The sequence below is a fragment of the Amblyomma mixtum genome, chromosome 5 (assembly GCF_055824585.1).
Source record: "Amblyomma mixtum isolate Tamu chromosome 5, ASM5582458v1, whole genome shotgun sequence".
NCBI classification, from domain to species: Eukaryota; Metazoa; Arthropoda; class Arachnida; order Ixodida; family Ixodidae; genus Amblyomma; species Amblyomma mixtum.
This window is the reverse complement of record NC_143016.1, coordinates 43,136,988-43,153,867: the sequence shown is the minus strand read 5'-3', so window position 1 is coordinate 43,153,867 and position 16,880 is coordinate 43,136,988. Positions and strand designations below refer to the sequence as shown.

At 52.3% G+C, this 16,880-nt stretch overlaps 1 protein-coding gene across 3 annotated transcripts in view; it reads left to right on the top strand.

Annotated features, from left to right (window-relative positions):
* Nucleotides 1-3,262: 3,262 nt before the first annotated feature.
* svp (COUP transcription factor 2) overlaps nucleotides 3,263-16,880 on the top strand; it is a 165,130-nt gene continuing 151,512 nt past the window's right edge. Inside the window, exon 1 of one of the 3 annotated variants that reach the window (XM_089544215.1) lies at nucleotides 3,263-3,821. In XM_089544215.1, the coding sequence (XP_089400341.1) occupies nucleotides 3,476-3,821 (346 nt within the window). In that variant the 5' untranslated portion in view covers nucleotides 3,263-3,475. The other 2 variants (XM_089544216.1, XM_089544217.1) reach the window with 2 other exon arrangements.

The following is a 16,880-nucleotide window of genomic DNA, read 5'->3' as shown; positions in this document are numbered from 1 at the left end:
GTAATTCTAGTGCTGGTACTTTATAGAGATTGTAGGTTGAGAGTGAGCGCACTTGTCGGTGTGCTTTGTTTTCATTCACTCCTTCCTTACTGTCACTGCGTGCAATGTAGGGCGAGTATGCAACTCAAGTTTACGTTTGATAACGGTGCTATGAGCGTTGTCGCAGTTCTTTTTATCTTGCTGTGTTAGCAATAGAACCTTTTATTGCTACAAGCCCATGGTCTTTGCGTGTGCGTGCATGTGCGTGAGGCTGTGTGTGTTTGTGCGTTCGTGCGTGTGCGCACGCGGGTGTGTGAAGCCTCTATCCTCCGGTAAGAATGCATCTCCCACTCACGAGCCTCCACCAGACCACCCATCGCAACCGTTCAGAAGGCCTCTACTGGTGAACCTACCACCCCGCTTTCCCTCTCGACCAACTTCATCCCTCCGGCCCTGCCTCCCTCCAACCAAAGGTGTAACGAGTCGATCACACAAGAGCGCTCGAGCGGTGTGCTGGGGAGCAGATGAAGTTAAATCTTATCGCAGCTGCTTTGCTGGGGGTAAGGCGCTGGTGCCTGTGTGGTGCACATGTCTATTAGGCTTCTCCCCAGCGCAAGTATTATCAGTCGAACTCGATACCTTCCTTAGAACTTTGCATTATTTCCACCGGGCGGCACCTGTCGAGCGCTCTATATATATATGTGTGATCGACTCTGTACACCTCACTTCACCCCCAAGGAGACCCACAAGGGGCCCAAGCAGCAGCGGAAGGAAAAAATTCAAACACGCAATGGAAAGCTGTATTGAGAAGGGTTGTTTTGTAGGCCAGTTGGTCATACATATTTCAAGAACTGCTTCGGCGCGGCAGACAAGGACAAAACACCACATGACGCTCTGTGGTGTTTTTCTACGTTTTGTCCTTGTCTGCCGCGCCGAAGCATTTCTTGAAATATGAAAGCTGTATTACCTCAAGTTGCTTCATATGGTATATGTTAAGGAATTTTACATTCATGACTCAGGCCATGACCATAATTATCAAATTAGACAGAAAAAAACGGCTCGTGCTGAAGATAAGAACAAATTAAGGCAAACAATCCAATGCCTACAATGCCTCGATCCCTGGCAATCAGCGCGTTGATGCGCTGGCTCGAGAACTATCCCTCAGGGACCCGGAAGACCGGACACCCAAACCCCACGCAGAAAACCTCAAGGGCTCTACTCGAATACCAGCAAATCACCATTCACAACAAAAACCGCCGCTTCTCCCTCCCACAGTACACTAGATTCAAAATACAGTGCGCAGCAACTGCAGACAATCTGCTACATCTCACCTTACCTCCTTCATCGCTGTCACCCTACCTTGACCCTCCAGCTCTGCTCAACAAGTGGTACGGCCAAGGCCCCCCTCATACTCTGCCTGTGGGAATGCCCCCTACCCTCCCCCTCTTCACGGGAGGCCGCTCTGCGGGCTGCTCAACCCGCTGGCCACACATGGCTATAGTGGACAGAGCTCTGGACAAGTAGGAGCCCACCATTGAGGACCTTTTGTTCTTTTTAAATAAAGTTGTTCCTCCTCCTGCCCAAACGCGCCCTCCAAGAGCAACACGCAAACCCGCCCCTGACCCCCGAGTATGTTCGAACGTGCCCCATGAATGTGAGCCCGGAAGCGTTCTCGCACTCCGCTTGCATGGCAATACGGCGGCGACAGGCAGCATTCAACCGGAGAAATCGCGCCCACTGCACATAAAGCCATGTTAACTACCAACCAGCCCAATTTGAAACCCTCTTAATGCACATAAAGTCCCTGAAACTTAAGTTGCCCAACGCCTCAGCCGCAGCTGCCGCTAGTTTTTCATGAAGGAAAAATCTTAAAGGGGGCGACTGACTGATGGCATTTCAAGTGGATACTTTTCTGCCGAGGTCTCCAGCAGTTTCATTTGCGAACAAGAATAGTATTTCTTTTTGCTATCCATTTGCTCATGAAAATTAGGCTCATGAATATTTCCATTTCTAGCGGAAAGTGTCTGCGGGTGCGGGTGACCGGCGTCATAAAGAAGAGGCGAGGTAACAGGCAACGCTTGTGCCTGTCTTTGTTCGCGCTGTTCAATACGGGATGGTTCATTAATTATAGCCCGCCAAAACGTTTACTTCAATGTTCGTTGCTCTTGAGAGCTCATACCAGCAAGAGTGGAGCACAGCTTAATTCTCTACAGCTTCGTTATTGTCCAGGCCAAAATACTGTTCCTTTTCGTTCGAAGGGATTCAGTATGGCATAGGTTAGGAGCACCTGCTGCAGCTAAGCATGGGGCTGCTGTCGTGCAGAAAGCTCGTCAGGCATAAGAAATAACGATGATGACCAAATGGGTCTACTGAACATGGTTGGAGCTATGTGGAGGAGGAAGAAAGGGATGACGAGATGAATGCTGGAAGTTCGTAAGCCTCGAAGGAACCGAGCACGGACTCACCCACGAAGGTTGTAGAGTGCTCTAAGAGCGTCCCTCGTTCTCATTCGTGGGCGGATCTGATATGAAAGTGTAATTATGGTGCTTTGTGCAGAAGGCACTCGTCAAGACGTGTGTCGCGATTTGTAAATCAATTGCACCAGAAATATCAGAAGCTCGTTTCGGAATCTAGCCCTTGATTGCCCTCTGAGTAAGTGAATTGCCCTCTGAATAACAATTTGAAGGTCTCAGTTCGACGCATGGACTGAAAATAACAATGTCTGTATAAAAAAAAAAACGACGAAGATTAAACTGAACTGAAATGTCACAGATATAAATCGCTGAGAGATCATGAGCGCACCCATACATCAAATCCGTAGGCAGCCCAGCCCACCAAAACGAAACCACCGCCAGCATTGTAAGGGGCGTCCGTAGAACCCCAAAGCGCAGCAAGCAGTGTCACCCACGTGCGCGCGGCGAGAAGAAAAACCGGCACCCGCACTTCGGTGCAGGCAGGCGCGTCTGCGATCATCAAGCCCGTGCACGGCGGCGACAAAAAGCGACCGCTACCGCATCAACAGCAGCGGCGCGCGCCGAGAACGTGCGCTTGGCGACCTCTCAACTCGGGAGAGGCGACCCAGGGTCCCGGTTCGCCAGGTTTCCGCACCTCTCACCCGCCGCCTCCCTCCCCGACGGCGCCTCACCAGCAGCCTCCTCGTTGCCCGGCAGCAGCGCGCGCTGAGGTGGCGGCGGCGCGCCAGGGGGGCGTCCGGGGGAGGCGGGACCTGTGCGCATGCGCAGCGGCCCGTCGAGTGGCCCCGGCAGCCAATGAGCGCCGGGGTCCCGCCCGTGCCCCGAGAGATCCCGCCAGGGCACGACCGCGGCCGCGCGGGGGGCGCCGCGCACACAGACGCCACTAATCGGCCCCGTGAACCATGGCCGGCCGGAGGTGGCCTGGCTCCTGCTGCTGCTGCTGCCGCCGCTGCCGACGCCGCCGGAGCCTGTGCGCGTAGCGTGCGCGCGCGCGCTGCTGGGGCCGCGCGACGCAGCACATCATGGCGCTCGCCATGACGCCCTGGAGGGACCCCGTGGACCCGGCCGACCTGGTGATCGGCCTGCCGCCGCCGCTGCCGCCGGGCACACCGCACTCGTCCTCATCGTCGGACAAGAACGGCCAGCACGCGAACATCGAGTGCGTCGTCTGCGGCGACAAGAGCTCGGGCAAGCACTACGGCCAGTTCACGTGCGAGGGATGCAAGTCGTTCTTCAAGCGCAGCGTGCGCAGGAACTTGACGTACACGTGCCGCGGAAACCGAAACTGCCCCATCGACCAGCACCATCGGAACCAGTGCCAATACTGCCGCCTCAAAAAGTGTCTCAAAATGGGCATGCGTCGAGAGGGTACGTGTCCGATGCAGCCCTTACTCCCCCCTCCTCAAACCCACACGCTCGTCGTTGTTCGTCGCCGTCGTGCTGTCCCAAACCCCCTTCCCCGTCCACTTGCTCGTGTGTTGCATCCCCCCTTCCTTCTTTCCTCCCCCAGTGTCGTGTGCGTATTTGTTGCCCCCGCCGGGGTCGCCGCCCCTGCCTGCACCGGTGTCATCCGCGATGTTGCTCTCTGTTTTGTTCGATGTTTGTGTGCCTTGTGCTCCACGGCGCGTTCGACGCCACGTGATTGCGGGCTCTGCTTCTGCTCCAAAAGGTAGGACGTGCCTTTTGCCTCATCCTAAGCGAATGTGCCCTCTTTTAACGAACGGTGTGGTGCGTGAGTGCTGCGCTTTATTCTGCTGCGTACATACACATTCCCCGCCTCGTGTCTTCGCGTTACGTCGGGGACCACGCCGCTGTTACACGCGTCGCTTGGCCTTGCGCGATCTCGCCTTTCTGCTGCTCGCGTGGCTCAAGGTCACGTCGACAGCGCGCTTGTCGTCAACTGCTTCAGAGACTTGCTCGGCCGCCAGGAGGCATTTGCAAATAAAGCAGCATCTTCGCGGCAATTGCACGTAAACACGGCCGCGTCCGCCTTTTCCCGGGACCACTGTCGGTGCAACGCGACTCCGTTTCGTTTCTAGCCTCTGCCATGTGGCCTTCGCGAGTCCCGTCTGGCACGAATTCCGTCGCACTACAAAGAGCGGGGCAAACTTTATGAACGTTAACCTAGGAGTCGTCAGCACTCGAACTTTTTAATTCACCGTGGAGTTGGCGGGCTAATAAAGACATAACTTGCGGAAACAGGTTAGGTCTCTGCGGTGCATAGTAAAGGGTACCCGTGGTGTGCCATGGATAACTTGGCTTTATTTGACTGATGTCAAGGCCCAAGCACTGCTTTATTCTTCACCGTTTAGATGCTGTTGTCTCTAAATATGTCATCGGGGCAGAGTGCACCTGTTCAAGCAGCGTAATTAACGTTCTAAATCATTTCCGGGCAACCGTTAAGCTGTAAAATTGCGATACTTGTTTTATTTGATACATGCTTTTTGAGCGCTGTTGTGGACAGCTGCTTACGTTTAAAGCTTGGAAACATCGATTTGTAGAGGTTGCATACGTCGCTAGTTCTTAGTGTTTCCGTACGGTGTTCCCTTTAGCTGTGCACCTGCACACCATTACTGCACGTATAGGCGGCGATGTCAAAACCTCTCGCAAGAACGTGCACCACTGTTCCCTGTATCAGACATGGCGTGTTGCCATGTGAAGCTTATCTTACACTCGTGTGATCTTGATGGCTGACAGTTTTCACTGTATGTACAGTTCACACGAGAAACCAGCTGTCGTGCTGTATTTGTTAGTGGCTGTACAAACAACTCGATAAGCGAGTTCTCTTTTATGTTTTGTATATTCAGCACTTTTAGAGTAGGCGTAATTGAATATGAGAGGTTCGAGGACCCCACTGTTATGAGCGCTGGCGCCTACAGAGACCGGCCCCGCTGTAATTCCCTCGCGTTGGTAGAAAAACGCACTTGTTAAATTCGCTCGCAGCTCCGTGGTACGCACCGTGTTATGCGCGCCGTACATAAGCAGCCAACTGATCTGACCGTCTCTCTACCATACACCGTAAGTTAAATGAAGCAAAAAAAAAAGGTGCTCATTACTTACCTCCGCTGTCTTGCCATTCGCTTTGTGCCCTGTCCCAGCTAAATCCGCGCTCAGCTCGTTCCTCCAAGAACTTCAAAGCCCGCTAAATACCCTCGGCGCGGCGTCGTCACCGGCTTTTTTCAATACGACCTTGTTCCCTTTATGGCTCCTCACCTCTCCTCGTCCCCAGTGAATGCGCGCCGCGGGGCCCTAATCCTCTTGTCACCTCCCCCCGACTCTCCATTCTGTCCTTTTTGCAATGTTCGTCGGTTTTTTCTTCTGCTTTCGTTTGGTTCGCCCTCCCGTGGCCGACCGCTGCGGTCTTCCCCCGCGCTTATCCACATGGCTGCGTCTTGGATCGCCGCCGCCTGCGCTCAGTGCGTCTGCTTAGTGATTACGGCCATCCCTCGCAGTCGAATCGCGCGGGAGCGACCTTCGTCATTTGCGCATGCAGATGCGAGCGGCGTACGCAACGTTTTGTGGGAATCGAACCGCTGCGCAATATACATATTCATAGCGCGGGGATGGCGCGTCGCTGGCCAAGGAATGCGAAAAAAAAAAAAGCTGCTGTGAAGCTGCGTGCATAAAGCTCTCGGGGTCGCATATATGCATCTGGACAGCTTTAGCGGGCGCATACGCCTCGCGTTCTGATGCCAATCCGTCGCTGCCAGCCGTATGGCGGAAAGTAAGGTGCTACCTGGGTATCTGGGATCTTCATATCTTATATATTATTATCTTTCCTTCGTGCTCGGATCTAGCCACGGTACATGTATTGAATTAGCAACGGTGGCATTGTGCGCTGATTCTTCACGGCGTAGCGTAAAGGTTTAATGACGTCTCCCGTGCTTTAAAACAGAGAAGCTTAACTATCGCGTCACTTTGAGCGAGACAAGAGAGAAATTTTGCCGTGAAGCAAGGAGACGCCGTCCTCAATGCCTTTATTGTCTCTTTCCGTGTGCACCTCGCGTGCTCACTGGTATTCGCAAGGCGAAGAATGTCAGAGCGCATGCATTATTCACAGAAAGCGCCTGCGTTAAGTGGCACGCGTACTGTGCGAACATCGCTAGAATGAGCCGCAAGCCTTTTTATTTCGTCTTGACTCTGCGGAATCGGGAGAAACTGACCTTATATTTTCGGTTTTTCTTTCTCTGCGTTATTTATATCATGTCTGTTGTTTTCCGAGCTCGCCCGAACGAGCACCGCGAAAGCATCGTTTGTGTTTGCCTGCAGAAATCTTGCAGCGATCTCGCGACCAGATCTATAGTGGCTTAAAGCTAAATGTGAAAGTTTTTTCCTAGTTTTGATATCGGTCGGTGTGTTTCAGTGTCGCGAACCGATATCATTTCGTACGGCACTTAGCCACAATGATGGGGCAAGCTTTGTACTTTCGTATATTTTTCGTTCGGCCCGCTGGTATAGCGAATGTAATTTTAGTGACTAAATGGGGAAAATACTGGTGAGCCCTGCAATAGAAGCGTAGCCGCGAACATCATTTCGCGCTGTTATTTGAGAAACTGATCGTACTAAGCTTGAGTGCCAGCCTAACCAGCGCCGTCTAAAGAGGGAATGCTTGGTGCAGGCTGAGCCAAGGACAAGATTTGGAAGAACACAGGCATGGAGTTCACTTTACGTTAAAAAAATAATTGCAAGGAACCCTGCTAAGCTTTAGTGCTTGAAGTTTGAACAGCCTATTGTCTCTGTTGTTACCTTAGCGGTAATCATTTTACAGTTCATGCTCACGACATCCAGAAACATGGGTAGGTGTGGTGGCATTTGTATATTGCATCAACTACACACAGCAAGCCACGTACCCGCTAGCTTGCGATGCAACACAGTCCTTTCAGCGAGCTGCTGTGATTGCACACACTGCCACGTGCAGGCCAGCCCACTATGCGTGGTGGCGTTACCGTATTATAGCAAGGCTACTGCTTCTTATATATTTACGACCCAAAAGATTGGCATAAGCAGCTTTTGAGCCGACAGGGTGGCTAATTGCACCACACTTGATAAAAACAGCAGTTGATGCACGTGGTGTGGGCGTTCTGTTGCGCACACACAAAATTTCGCTGACATGGTTGCTTGTTGACCATAGTAAGCGCGCGAAGATGTCTTATACGAAGTTTCGCGCCGGCGCGTTCGAAGCGTGAGCACATCGTACGCGAGATGTTTATAGTACGAAGCAAAAGGGTTGCGCAAACGTCCCACTTGGCATTGTCCCTGCGGAAGCTTTGATAAGCCGTTATATGCTTGCTTGCGCCGGCAGTTTATCACGGGAGGGAGAGATTGCTCATGTTGCGACCTTGCATTATCTTGGCGTTATTCTGCTTTCTTACCCTTCTCCCCCCCTGTCTTTTTATTTTTTTGTCCTCACTCGTTTGAAACCCGCTCACCCGTGAGCCGCCCTTCTGACAGCGGCTTGGTCCGAGCTCAGGAACTGGCTTCCCTTTCTATGCCGGAGATGGGGTGACGTAACCCACTGCCTTGGCCGCGACGGGGGATTACAGAAAGCTTGGGAGGGAGTCGCAGGTGGCTGGGGTGCTGTCGCTTTCCTGCGGGGCGGCGCAACTTCGCCAGTTAATTGCCCCGCGGTGGTGACTCTGAATGGTGGGATATGGTAGTCTGACGAGGGAGCCGGGCACCATATTGCCGCGTTATGTACTTGCAGTTACGGAAGTAAAGCAGAATAGGTTCTGCAGAATAGAAAGCGGGGCAGGTGGGAAGCTGTTCATGATGTATTTTGGGGCGCAAGGTTTACAAGGGCACAGAAGGAAGAGACAAGACACGCGCGGCATCCAGAGGTGGACCTTTGTTTTCGCCTTTCCTCCCTCGCCCTCATTTTGCAAAATTCCCTGGACCGTCCTCACCCTTCGCAAAATTTGCTCGCCCTCCTTCACCTTCACTTCATTAGCCCGCCCTCACAATCAGCAGTTTAAACATGCGAGTTGTGTATTTACTTGCAGCCGATAGATCCCGATGTTCCTATTCTTCATTGCCTCCGCTTTCAGCTGTGTCCAGCCACATGACTCTTTTAAACTTAGCTCTCCGAAGTCCTCAGCAGCCACAAGAAATAACACAGGTAGTGCACTCATGCTGTAGCCGATCATGAGCCGGTTCAGGCTGGCGCTTCCCCCCCCCCCCCCCCCCCCCCCCACCCGGCAGTGGCTAATACAAACTGTTCCGGGAGAGTCGGGCCGTGAAAACTTCTTAATTCGAAAGCGTCCAGTTACACTTGGGCTTCTTGGTGCAATATATGAAGAAATAAGTAGGCCGATCAGGACACGGACTAATTGGGCACGCACACAGCGCTAGATTTCAATAATGATTCACTGCACGAAAGAAAAAGAACTGGGAGCAGCGTTCTCTCATGGCCTCTTGGTCGAGTGAAGTCTTCTCCCTGAAGATGTCACCTTTTTTAAAGTCACGCATGCAGGCTCCCTAGGCGCGTAGAAGTGTCTCGATGCACACCGTCCCCGCCGGTGGGGATTGTGGGGTTGAAAAAAAAAAATCCGAATGAATGCGCCAAAGTAGAAGTTCAGTAGCCAGGGAGCTAACCCGAAAATCTCACCGCTAGATGGGGTCGTAAAGTAACCAGTTTGGCGAAGAAAAAGCCACCAACGGTAGCCCTCAGTCGAACCGATGGCATGGAACGCACACGACACCTAGGACCGCAGAACACTGCACCCTGAATCAAGCTGCGACAAAACATTGCCACGCTCAAAGAATAATATTAAGAACGTAATTACCAAAAGCTAAGGCACTGAAGCTTCCACAACTGAGAAATCGCAAAGTTACGTAGGTAAGAAAAAACTCGGGAGCATGGTGGAATTAACAAAAGGATAACAGCAGCGTAATGATCGAGAAATAATGCATAAATGACCTCGCGACTGAACGAAAAAGTAAACTGCGAGATACAGAGATCTATATCTGCACGGTCGAAGAGACTAGAGAAAGCAGGGGAAGCTGTGGCTAATCTGTTAGGTCCGGTCGCAAGGAGCTCCGCCGGATAGCCGGGCTGAAGACACTCGACGTGTCCAATCGCGGCCGCATCCATGGCTGACCTCAGGCACCGACTTCACCCAAGTGATCCGGCCGCCTCCCCGCGGTGAGGAAAGGCGATCTAAACAGCGCGGACTGGTGCCGACTTTCAGCTCGGCATTTATTTCGATGGGGCGGAATTATGGAGGGGTGACAAAGGGCGTGACTCCACAGGGGGCGAGAACAAACAAACGCGGCACTTGTTCTCAAAGACCAGCCGCGAAAAATCGTCTAGCATTTTGAACAGCGCGAAGAACGACGACTGAGCAAGAAACACGCACTCTAGTTTAGAATTGTAAGCTTTCACCAACTCGCCCAGTTCTTCTGAAAAATCGTCCCTAAGCAAGGCACCCTCGGGAAACTTTCAAGGCGCGAAGAGCGAAAATCATTTGTAAGCACAGCGGAGCGAGGCTGCAAATGAACGCGCGCCAAGCAACTATAAAATAAACGTTGGGAAGAGCAGATGCGGAAGGGGAGCAAGGGACAGCAGAACATACGGGGCTGCGGCTGCGTACACCCGGGAAGGGGGGTTGATGAAGCAGGGAAAAAGTGTGCAGAAAATAACGGGGAGCAGGAGTTCTTGCCCTTGCGATGTTCTTGCCCTCGAAAGGCAAGAACACCGACGACTGAAGTCATCGGGACGGATGAAGGGCACACGACTAAGAAAACCCCATGTCCATTCCCAATAGCTAAACGTTCGCCCTTTCTCTTCCTGTGCATGCGATCGAAGGGACCCTCGCGCTGTGGACTTTGGCGCTTTTACTCTTCAAGACTTCTATGATTTTCCTAATAAGTCGATTGCCGCTTTGTCTGAATATGGGACAGCTTCTCAAGGATGGCAGGGAGCCGGAATCCCTGCAGTGGACACCGAGGTGCCCAGAAATCACTTTCTCCGCGTTATATTGGCGTTCACAGGCCATCACTGACGGACCTACTTGTTTGGCCAATGAAGAGCGCGTCATTTAGGGGAAGCAAGCCAACTCCGACAGCGCACGGCACGAACTTCGTGCTACATGCGCCGACTCTCTGTAAGGCAGGTCGATGAGTTGCAAAGCACAGAAAGCTTGTTAGGGGCATACAACGTCGCGTCCACGTTGGCGCCTTGCTCGATTGCCTTGAGGTGGTGGGAGAACATGTGGCAATTAAGGATAGGTGGTGCGCCTTCTTTTTTCCTCCCTCTTTTTTAAGTGAAGCGCCCAGTGACGGGCCCTTGTAAGCGAGCTGCTTCTTTAACTGATCGCTTAGGTTCCCTACCACAGCCTTTAAGACATTTCAGAGGGAACCCGGTGGAGGTGAGTCGCTCTAGCTGTTGGCTGAAGCTGCGTGTTTGTAAAGTTTGCTCCCACAGATGCACCAGAATTGGTTCCGTTGTCTACGCATAGCCCGGGGAATATGTAGAGCAGAGCAGCTGCTGCAGGTGTATCCTGCGGAGGAGATGTGCATCGTTTGCTGGCGTTAGTCGATCTCTAACCACCTGAGGAACATCGGTAGTCATGTAGTGAGTGCATTGAAGAATTCAAGAGGACGCCGATTTGTCTTAATCGGGCACAAATTAGCTGCTTCAGAAGAGCCGCCCGTGAAAAAATGCGGAGCAATTGAAATGCCTCGTTAGCAATTTTTACGTTTGTTGTGTTGTGTTTTAATCCGGAGTGTAGTTCCGAAGCGCGCGGTCACACTTCAGTGGCCTCTGCGCTGAGCGCGTGCAGTCACCAGGCATCCGGCGCAAGTCGTTGCTCGAGCCGAGGCTCCTTTACGAGACCGTGCATGGCGCGAGTGACGGACCAGAACACACGGCCGCGAGTCGATTGCTTTGTGGCCGTACGCCTGCGAACAGGCAGAATCAGTAGTGGTCGCCAAACCATTTTTAACGTTGACAAAAGGTGCTTGGAATCGCTAGGCTTCTGTAGCTGCCGAGTGGATATACTCTTTTTGGAGAGACATGGGAGAGGCCTTTGCCTTGCAATGGGCGTAGTCAGGCTGATGATGATCGCGAACGCGGCACCTGTTAGCATGAAGCATCCCTGCATCTCTGCGATCGTGTCTTGCGGCATTAGAACAGCGGGTGGAAAATGTTCATCCCCCGCACCTGTAGCTATCATTTTTACGTTTTCAGACCGAAAAGCGACCCAATGGCTTTTAGGGTGCTGAAACGCCGAGTGTCCTCTCGTGTAAACGAGAGTCGAAGCTATGCAGTTTATAGAAAAGCACATTTATAGCCACAGCACAGTTGGAACAAAGAAGATGGGGGTAGATCTCGCTACACTATTTGAGTTCCACTTTCAAGCCATGCGAAATTACGTACTACTGTAAGTCTAATATGTAAGAAGCTCTGTCTGAAAGAACCGTTCGATCCGTCATTAAAAACGGGCTCTGCTTTGCACTTGTATATTAGTGCTGGATTTTTCCGGTCACGTAAACGGAGGTGGCATTACAGCGCCTATCGCTTGTCGTCGTACCGCTTGCTTATAACGCCTATAGATGCATAGTAGTAATTCCTGCGGTCCCCACAGCGTCTGAGGTGATGGGCCAGGCATAAGGGAGGTCGGCATATCCTTCGTTTCCAGTGGCCGGCCCGCTCACACTTGCTCGGGCGGTGAGACGGGGCAATGCCATCTCGACCTATGAAATATGAAACCCTCGCTCGTACGCCTTTCGCGCTTTACTTAGTCCTCTGCGTGCGCGCACCGTGCTTGGGGCATCATGCGGAGCTTTTTCACGGACGCCTCCATGCACCGCAGAGAAGGGCGGCCTTATCGGAGAGCGTACGTGCCGAGTGGCGGCTGCCGCGGCGGCGACGTGCTTCGCAACCAAACGCCGATTGCGTGAACCGGCGGCCGGAACGCGGAAAAGGCGCTCCCCCAAATAAAAGGTCCCATCGGGGTCTGCACGTATTTAGAACAATTTCGCCCGTGTGCACGCGCGCGTTCCGAGGAAGGCACGCTCCGGAATTCGTGGCGTCAAGTGCATTTAGTGGAGGTGGTGGTGGTGAAACTTTATTACCGGCGTGTACAAAGCAGCGACCCGAAGCCGCCCCCGATTAAACGACGGCCGCTATCCCCTGGGCAGCGGCGGTGTCTTCAGCCAGCTGAAGGAACTTGATCTGCGTCCCCGGGTTGGGGCTGTGCTAATTAGAGCTTCCCAATGATCAGAGTCGGCAATGAAGTGACTCGCGGGTAGGGACTGCGGGCAGTTCCAGATCCGTACCCAACAATTCTGGACAAAAGCGTTTTTGAGCCGTAAACCGTTCATGTACGCAATTCTTTCGTGTAATGAAATGTTTCACTATAGCAATCAGTATATCTACAGATCACCCGACGGCAATCTTGAAATTTTTTTTTTCTGTAAACAAACGTTATTTCTGCCGTCGAAAGCGTTCCTAATTGGTTTTCCATGGCAGTCTTAACTGTTCGATGCGAACTATCGAAGCACTATGGAAGAAAGATTTTCCTACATATAAGAATGAACCTTTTACCTTCAATATTTCCGTAACATGTCTTAGAGTTTTACAATTTTCAATATTTTTGTCCTGGAATGTTGGACATGTGATTTAGATCGCAGTGCTCCTGGTTGAGCTCGATGACTCCGTGATTAGACGGCGTTGCTGCGCTTGTGCAGCCAGCTTGATCACGTCCATTGAGCATGTACAGTGCGTACCAGTGTGAACGGGAACGCGTAGCTTGCCTCTAAGGTTTCTTGCTTACTTGACGCACTTTAAAGAGCGATTTACGAGGCCGGTTCCTTTCCAAGAATGCTTCGTAGAAAACAGAAAATCATACGTGGGGCCTAATCACAGTTTAATCGCAATTGAGGGGTTCCCTCCCTTCTAGGTGAACTGAAATGTGCACCACAGTTGCCGGCTAGACAAAAAGAAAAAAAAAACGACCTATGGTCGAATTCGTCTGCGCACCGCTGCAAAGACTTGGCCTAACGAATGTGCGTCCCTGAATGGGAAAAGCCACAGTGAATTCGCCATCATGCAAATCTGGCCGAATCCGAGTTCGAGGCAGTCCTGATTTCAGACCGATGGCTTGGTTCGTATATTCCTTGACGGTGGGAGGACCGGTTTTGCAGTGCTGGAGTCAGCAAGGCACTCTTCACTGCTCTGCAGTATCGGGAATGCGCTAAATGGAATCGGTTGGCTTTCTTCATGCGCATCGTGGCTATGTTATGCCAATGGAGGCGGCCGCGGTGGCTCAGTGGTCACGGCGCTCGGCTGCTGACTTGAAGGACGCGGGTTCGATGCCGGCCTCGGTTGTCGAATTTCGATGGAGGCGAAATTCTAGAGGCCCGTGTGTTGTGCGATGTCAGTGCACGTTAAAGATCCCCAGGTGGTCGAAATTTCAGAAGTTGTTCACCACAGAGTCCCTCATAGCCTGAGTCGCTTTGGGACGCTGCACCCCCTTCAAACCGTTATGCCAATGGAACTTTATGGTACTGGCTAACAAGCACTCATTCGAACGCTATACGGTCAGACTTATCTCTGAAAAGAAAGGTGATGAAATGATGCTCAGAAACCTGCATAGGTTCGATGAGAATTTGCATTCCGGTGTGCAATTTGTCAACCCTTGCATCACCGTTCTGGAGCATGGAGAAGACTTGCATGATATCAGCACGTATGATCTGAGATCTATTAGTTTTCAGATCATGTCAACGCTCGCGTTAGCGAAATTCCATCATACGCACCCGTAGTTTAGCTAGCATGAACTAGTGTGAACTACTAGGTAACGCCATCACGAAATGTCTGCGAATGTTGTTGGCAGAGTTTATGTTTCAGCCTCTGACTCAGAATCTTATGGCCAGCATAAAACTTAGCTGTTTTGCATTCAGGTTTTGGGTACATGGACATGCATGTTTCTCAAAGTAAAGGGCTATAGCTTCGTCTTGTGCCTCCTGGATAAAAGAGGACTATCAGTAGATGAATAAAGTTATGGGTAAATTTTTGATTTCGTAGATTCTTTATCTAATTAACGCATTGAAAGAACTGTGCTGTGCGTAGCATAAGTGCATGCGACTCCACTTGTGAGGCACAGTAAGCAGGTTGTTTCACGCAGAGGCCGAGGCCGGCGTGGCGATTCAAGCAGCATATGAGCGCATTTTTACACTTGAGTACTCCTTAACTAAACGTGAACGCGCATAGGGGCACCAAGGTGTGCATGCCCCACGCACTTTGTTCTCAACGACCGGCGAGCTTCGCGCGTAAGTGCACAGCTACAGGATCTCCGCTTCCGGCACAGCTGCCGTGGGGAGATGCGAAATACGTGCGGTGCAGTTGGCGCCGTCGATCACCGCCTCCGAATAATCGCGTATCCCGAGCCAAGAGGGAGAGGGGAGGAGATAAAGGAGCTGCTCGCGTTCCTCCTCGGTGCAGGTCTCGCTCTTCCGGCCGACGGCGGTTTGCGCGGCGCGCATATGCATGGCGGTAGAGAAGATCGGGGCTCGTATGCGCGGAATAAGATATCTTCCCATGTGCCTGCCGACCGTCGTCCCTCCGCCTTGCATACATATACGGCGGCGGAGAGAAGCGACGCAATGCCCGAGGTGCGCAGCGGCAGCGCCTATCGTTGCGCTCTGGTGGCGTGGCCGCCCTGTTGGGCCGCCGCGTGAGCGTCGTCCGCGAGGAGGCGCCGATGCTCTCACGACGCCGTCATTACCCGGAGGGATTGAGCCATGATAAATGGCCCCCCTCTCTCCAAGATTATGCCGACGGACATTCCACGCTTTTTCCTTCGCATTTGTGTGCCTTATTTTTCTTCGCTTACCGCGTGACCTGTCGCAGCAGTCGAGCACTTTGCGCGCGCGCATGCACGCGCACACACACACACACACACACACACACACACACACACACACACACACACACACACACACACACACACACACACACACACACACACACATAGATAGATACATACATATATATATATATATATATATATATATATGGACGTAACCCTTGTGCCTGCTGTGTACCGGCTTCGAACAGTGCTTGCTATCCCGGCCGATGCGTGTTAAAGGTTTTTTCCAGCAACGCACAAGCATTCCATGCTGAAATCTTCCTACGCGATCTCTCACGTTGACACCTTGAGCGCTCGTTTGTCGCGCTCTCGCTTCGTTCGAGGGCGCGGTCAAGGTGCCTAGCGCGCGCGCAGCGGCGTTGAGACCGAGATAGCGGTTGGTGCTGCATACGAGTCATTCGAGTGCGTATCATCTGTACTGAGGTGTGCTGTGGGACATTAAATGGTGTTTGTGCGTAACCGGGTGGCATGGCATGTGTGTTTTCGTTGCAAGAACTGCATTGATGCAGGAGGTGAAGGAATTGGCGGAACGCTTGCAGGTGTGAACTCTGGTGATACGTGCGAAAGAAATAGCAAACGGAACGACCGGGCGTTAGTCTACTGCCGGCAGCTTCAGTTTCAACTTCGCTTGAGTGTGTTTAAAGGGTTATATGCTTGTTGTTTATTGTCTCCACATTCTGACTCTTACTGACTTACTACGTTGAATGCACAGCATACGTTCTCAAAACGTGCAGGCACATCATACGTTTTGGTTGGTGCCATATTGTGCATGCGCCGTGTACCCGAACCTCTCGATACCCGATGCATGGATATCTATTTCGCGTCTTTCGTGTCTACTATAACAGCAAGTGCGATCAAACGCCCCTCGCGAGTCATGCAATGATTGGCACGCAGCGGACGGAGCGTTTCCGACTGGCAGGAAGAACGATGCGCTCTTATGACATGCCTTCCCCAGCCGCGTTACGAGCACGCTGCTGCCAAGCGGAATGCATGCGAGAGCTAGCCCGCTTGCGGCGGGGCGTGTAAGGTAACAGATGAGCCCTGGATACCTGGAAGGATTAGAGATCTGCCTCAGCCGTCCCGGGCACACCAGTCGTGTATAGGCGAAGGTATTAGAGGGATTACGACCGCCGGAGCGTCGCGAGCGAGCCGGGAAGACGCCAGCGTGTCTGCGATGGTTGGAGAAGAGGGGGGTTGAAAACCGGGACTGCATTCGTTGGCAGCCGGAGGAGAAAGGGATCTCCGTTTGCGCACCGGGTTCGCGGCAGGGCGTGGTCTGCAGGCGCGATTACAACAGCCGGTGCAGCTTTGCTGGTCATGAGCCATCCTGCGCGGCGGGTGCAAAGTGTGTGCTGCATGGGTATTCAGGCGAAACCAGTTTACCTAAATAAACAGCCTTGGCGCTTTAAAGCACCGCTACTCAGCAACGAGTGATCGTCCTCAGCTTGTCGAGTGGCGTCCTGCTAAACAATTAGAGTTCTAAACAGGTCGAAGAAATGTTTTTCCCTCACGATCTCCTGTTTTTCTTTTCTATAAATACAGACTGCATGGACTGTTT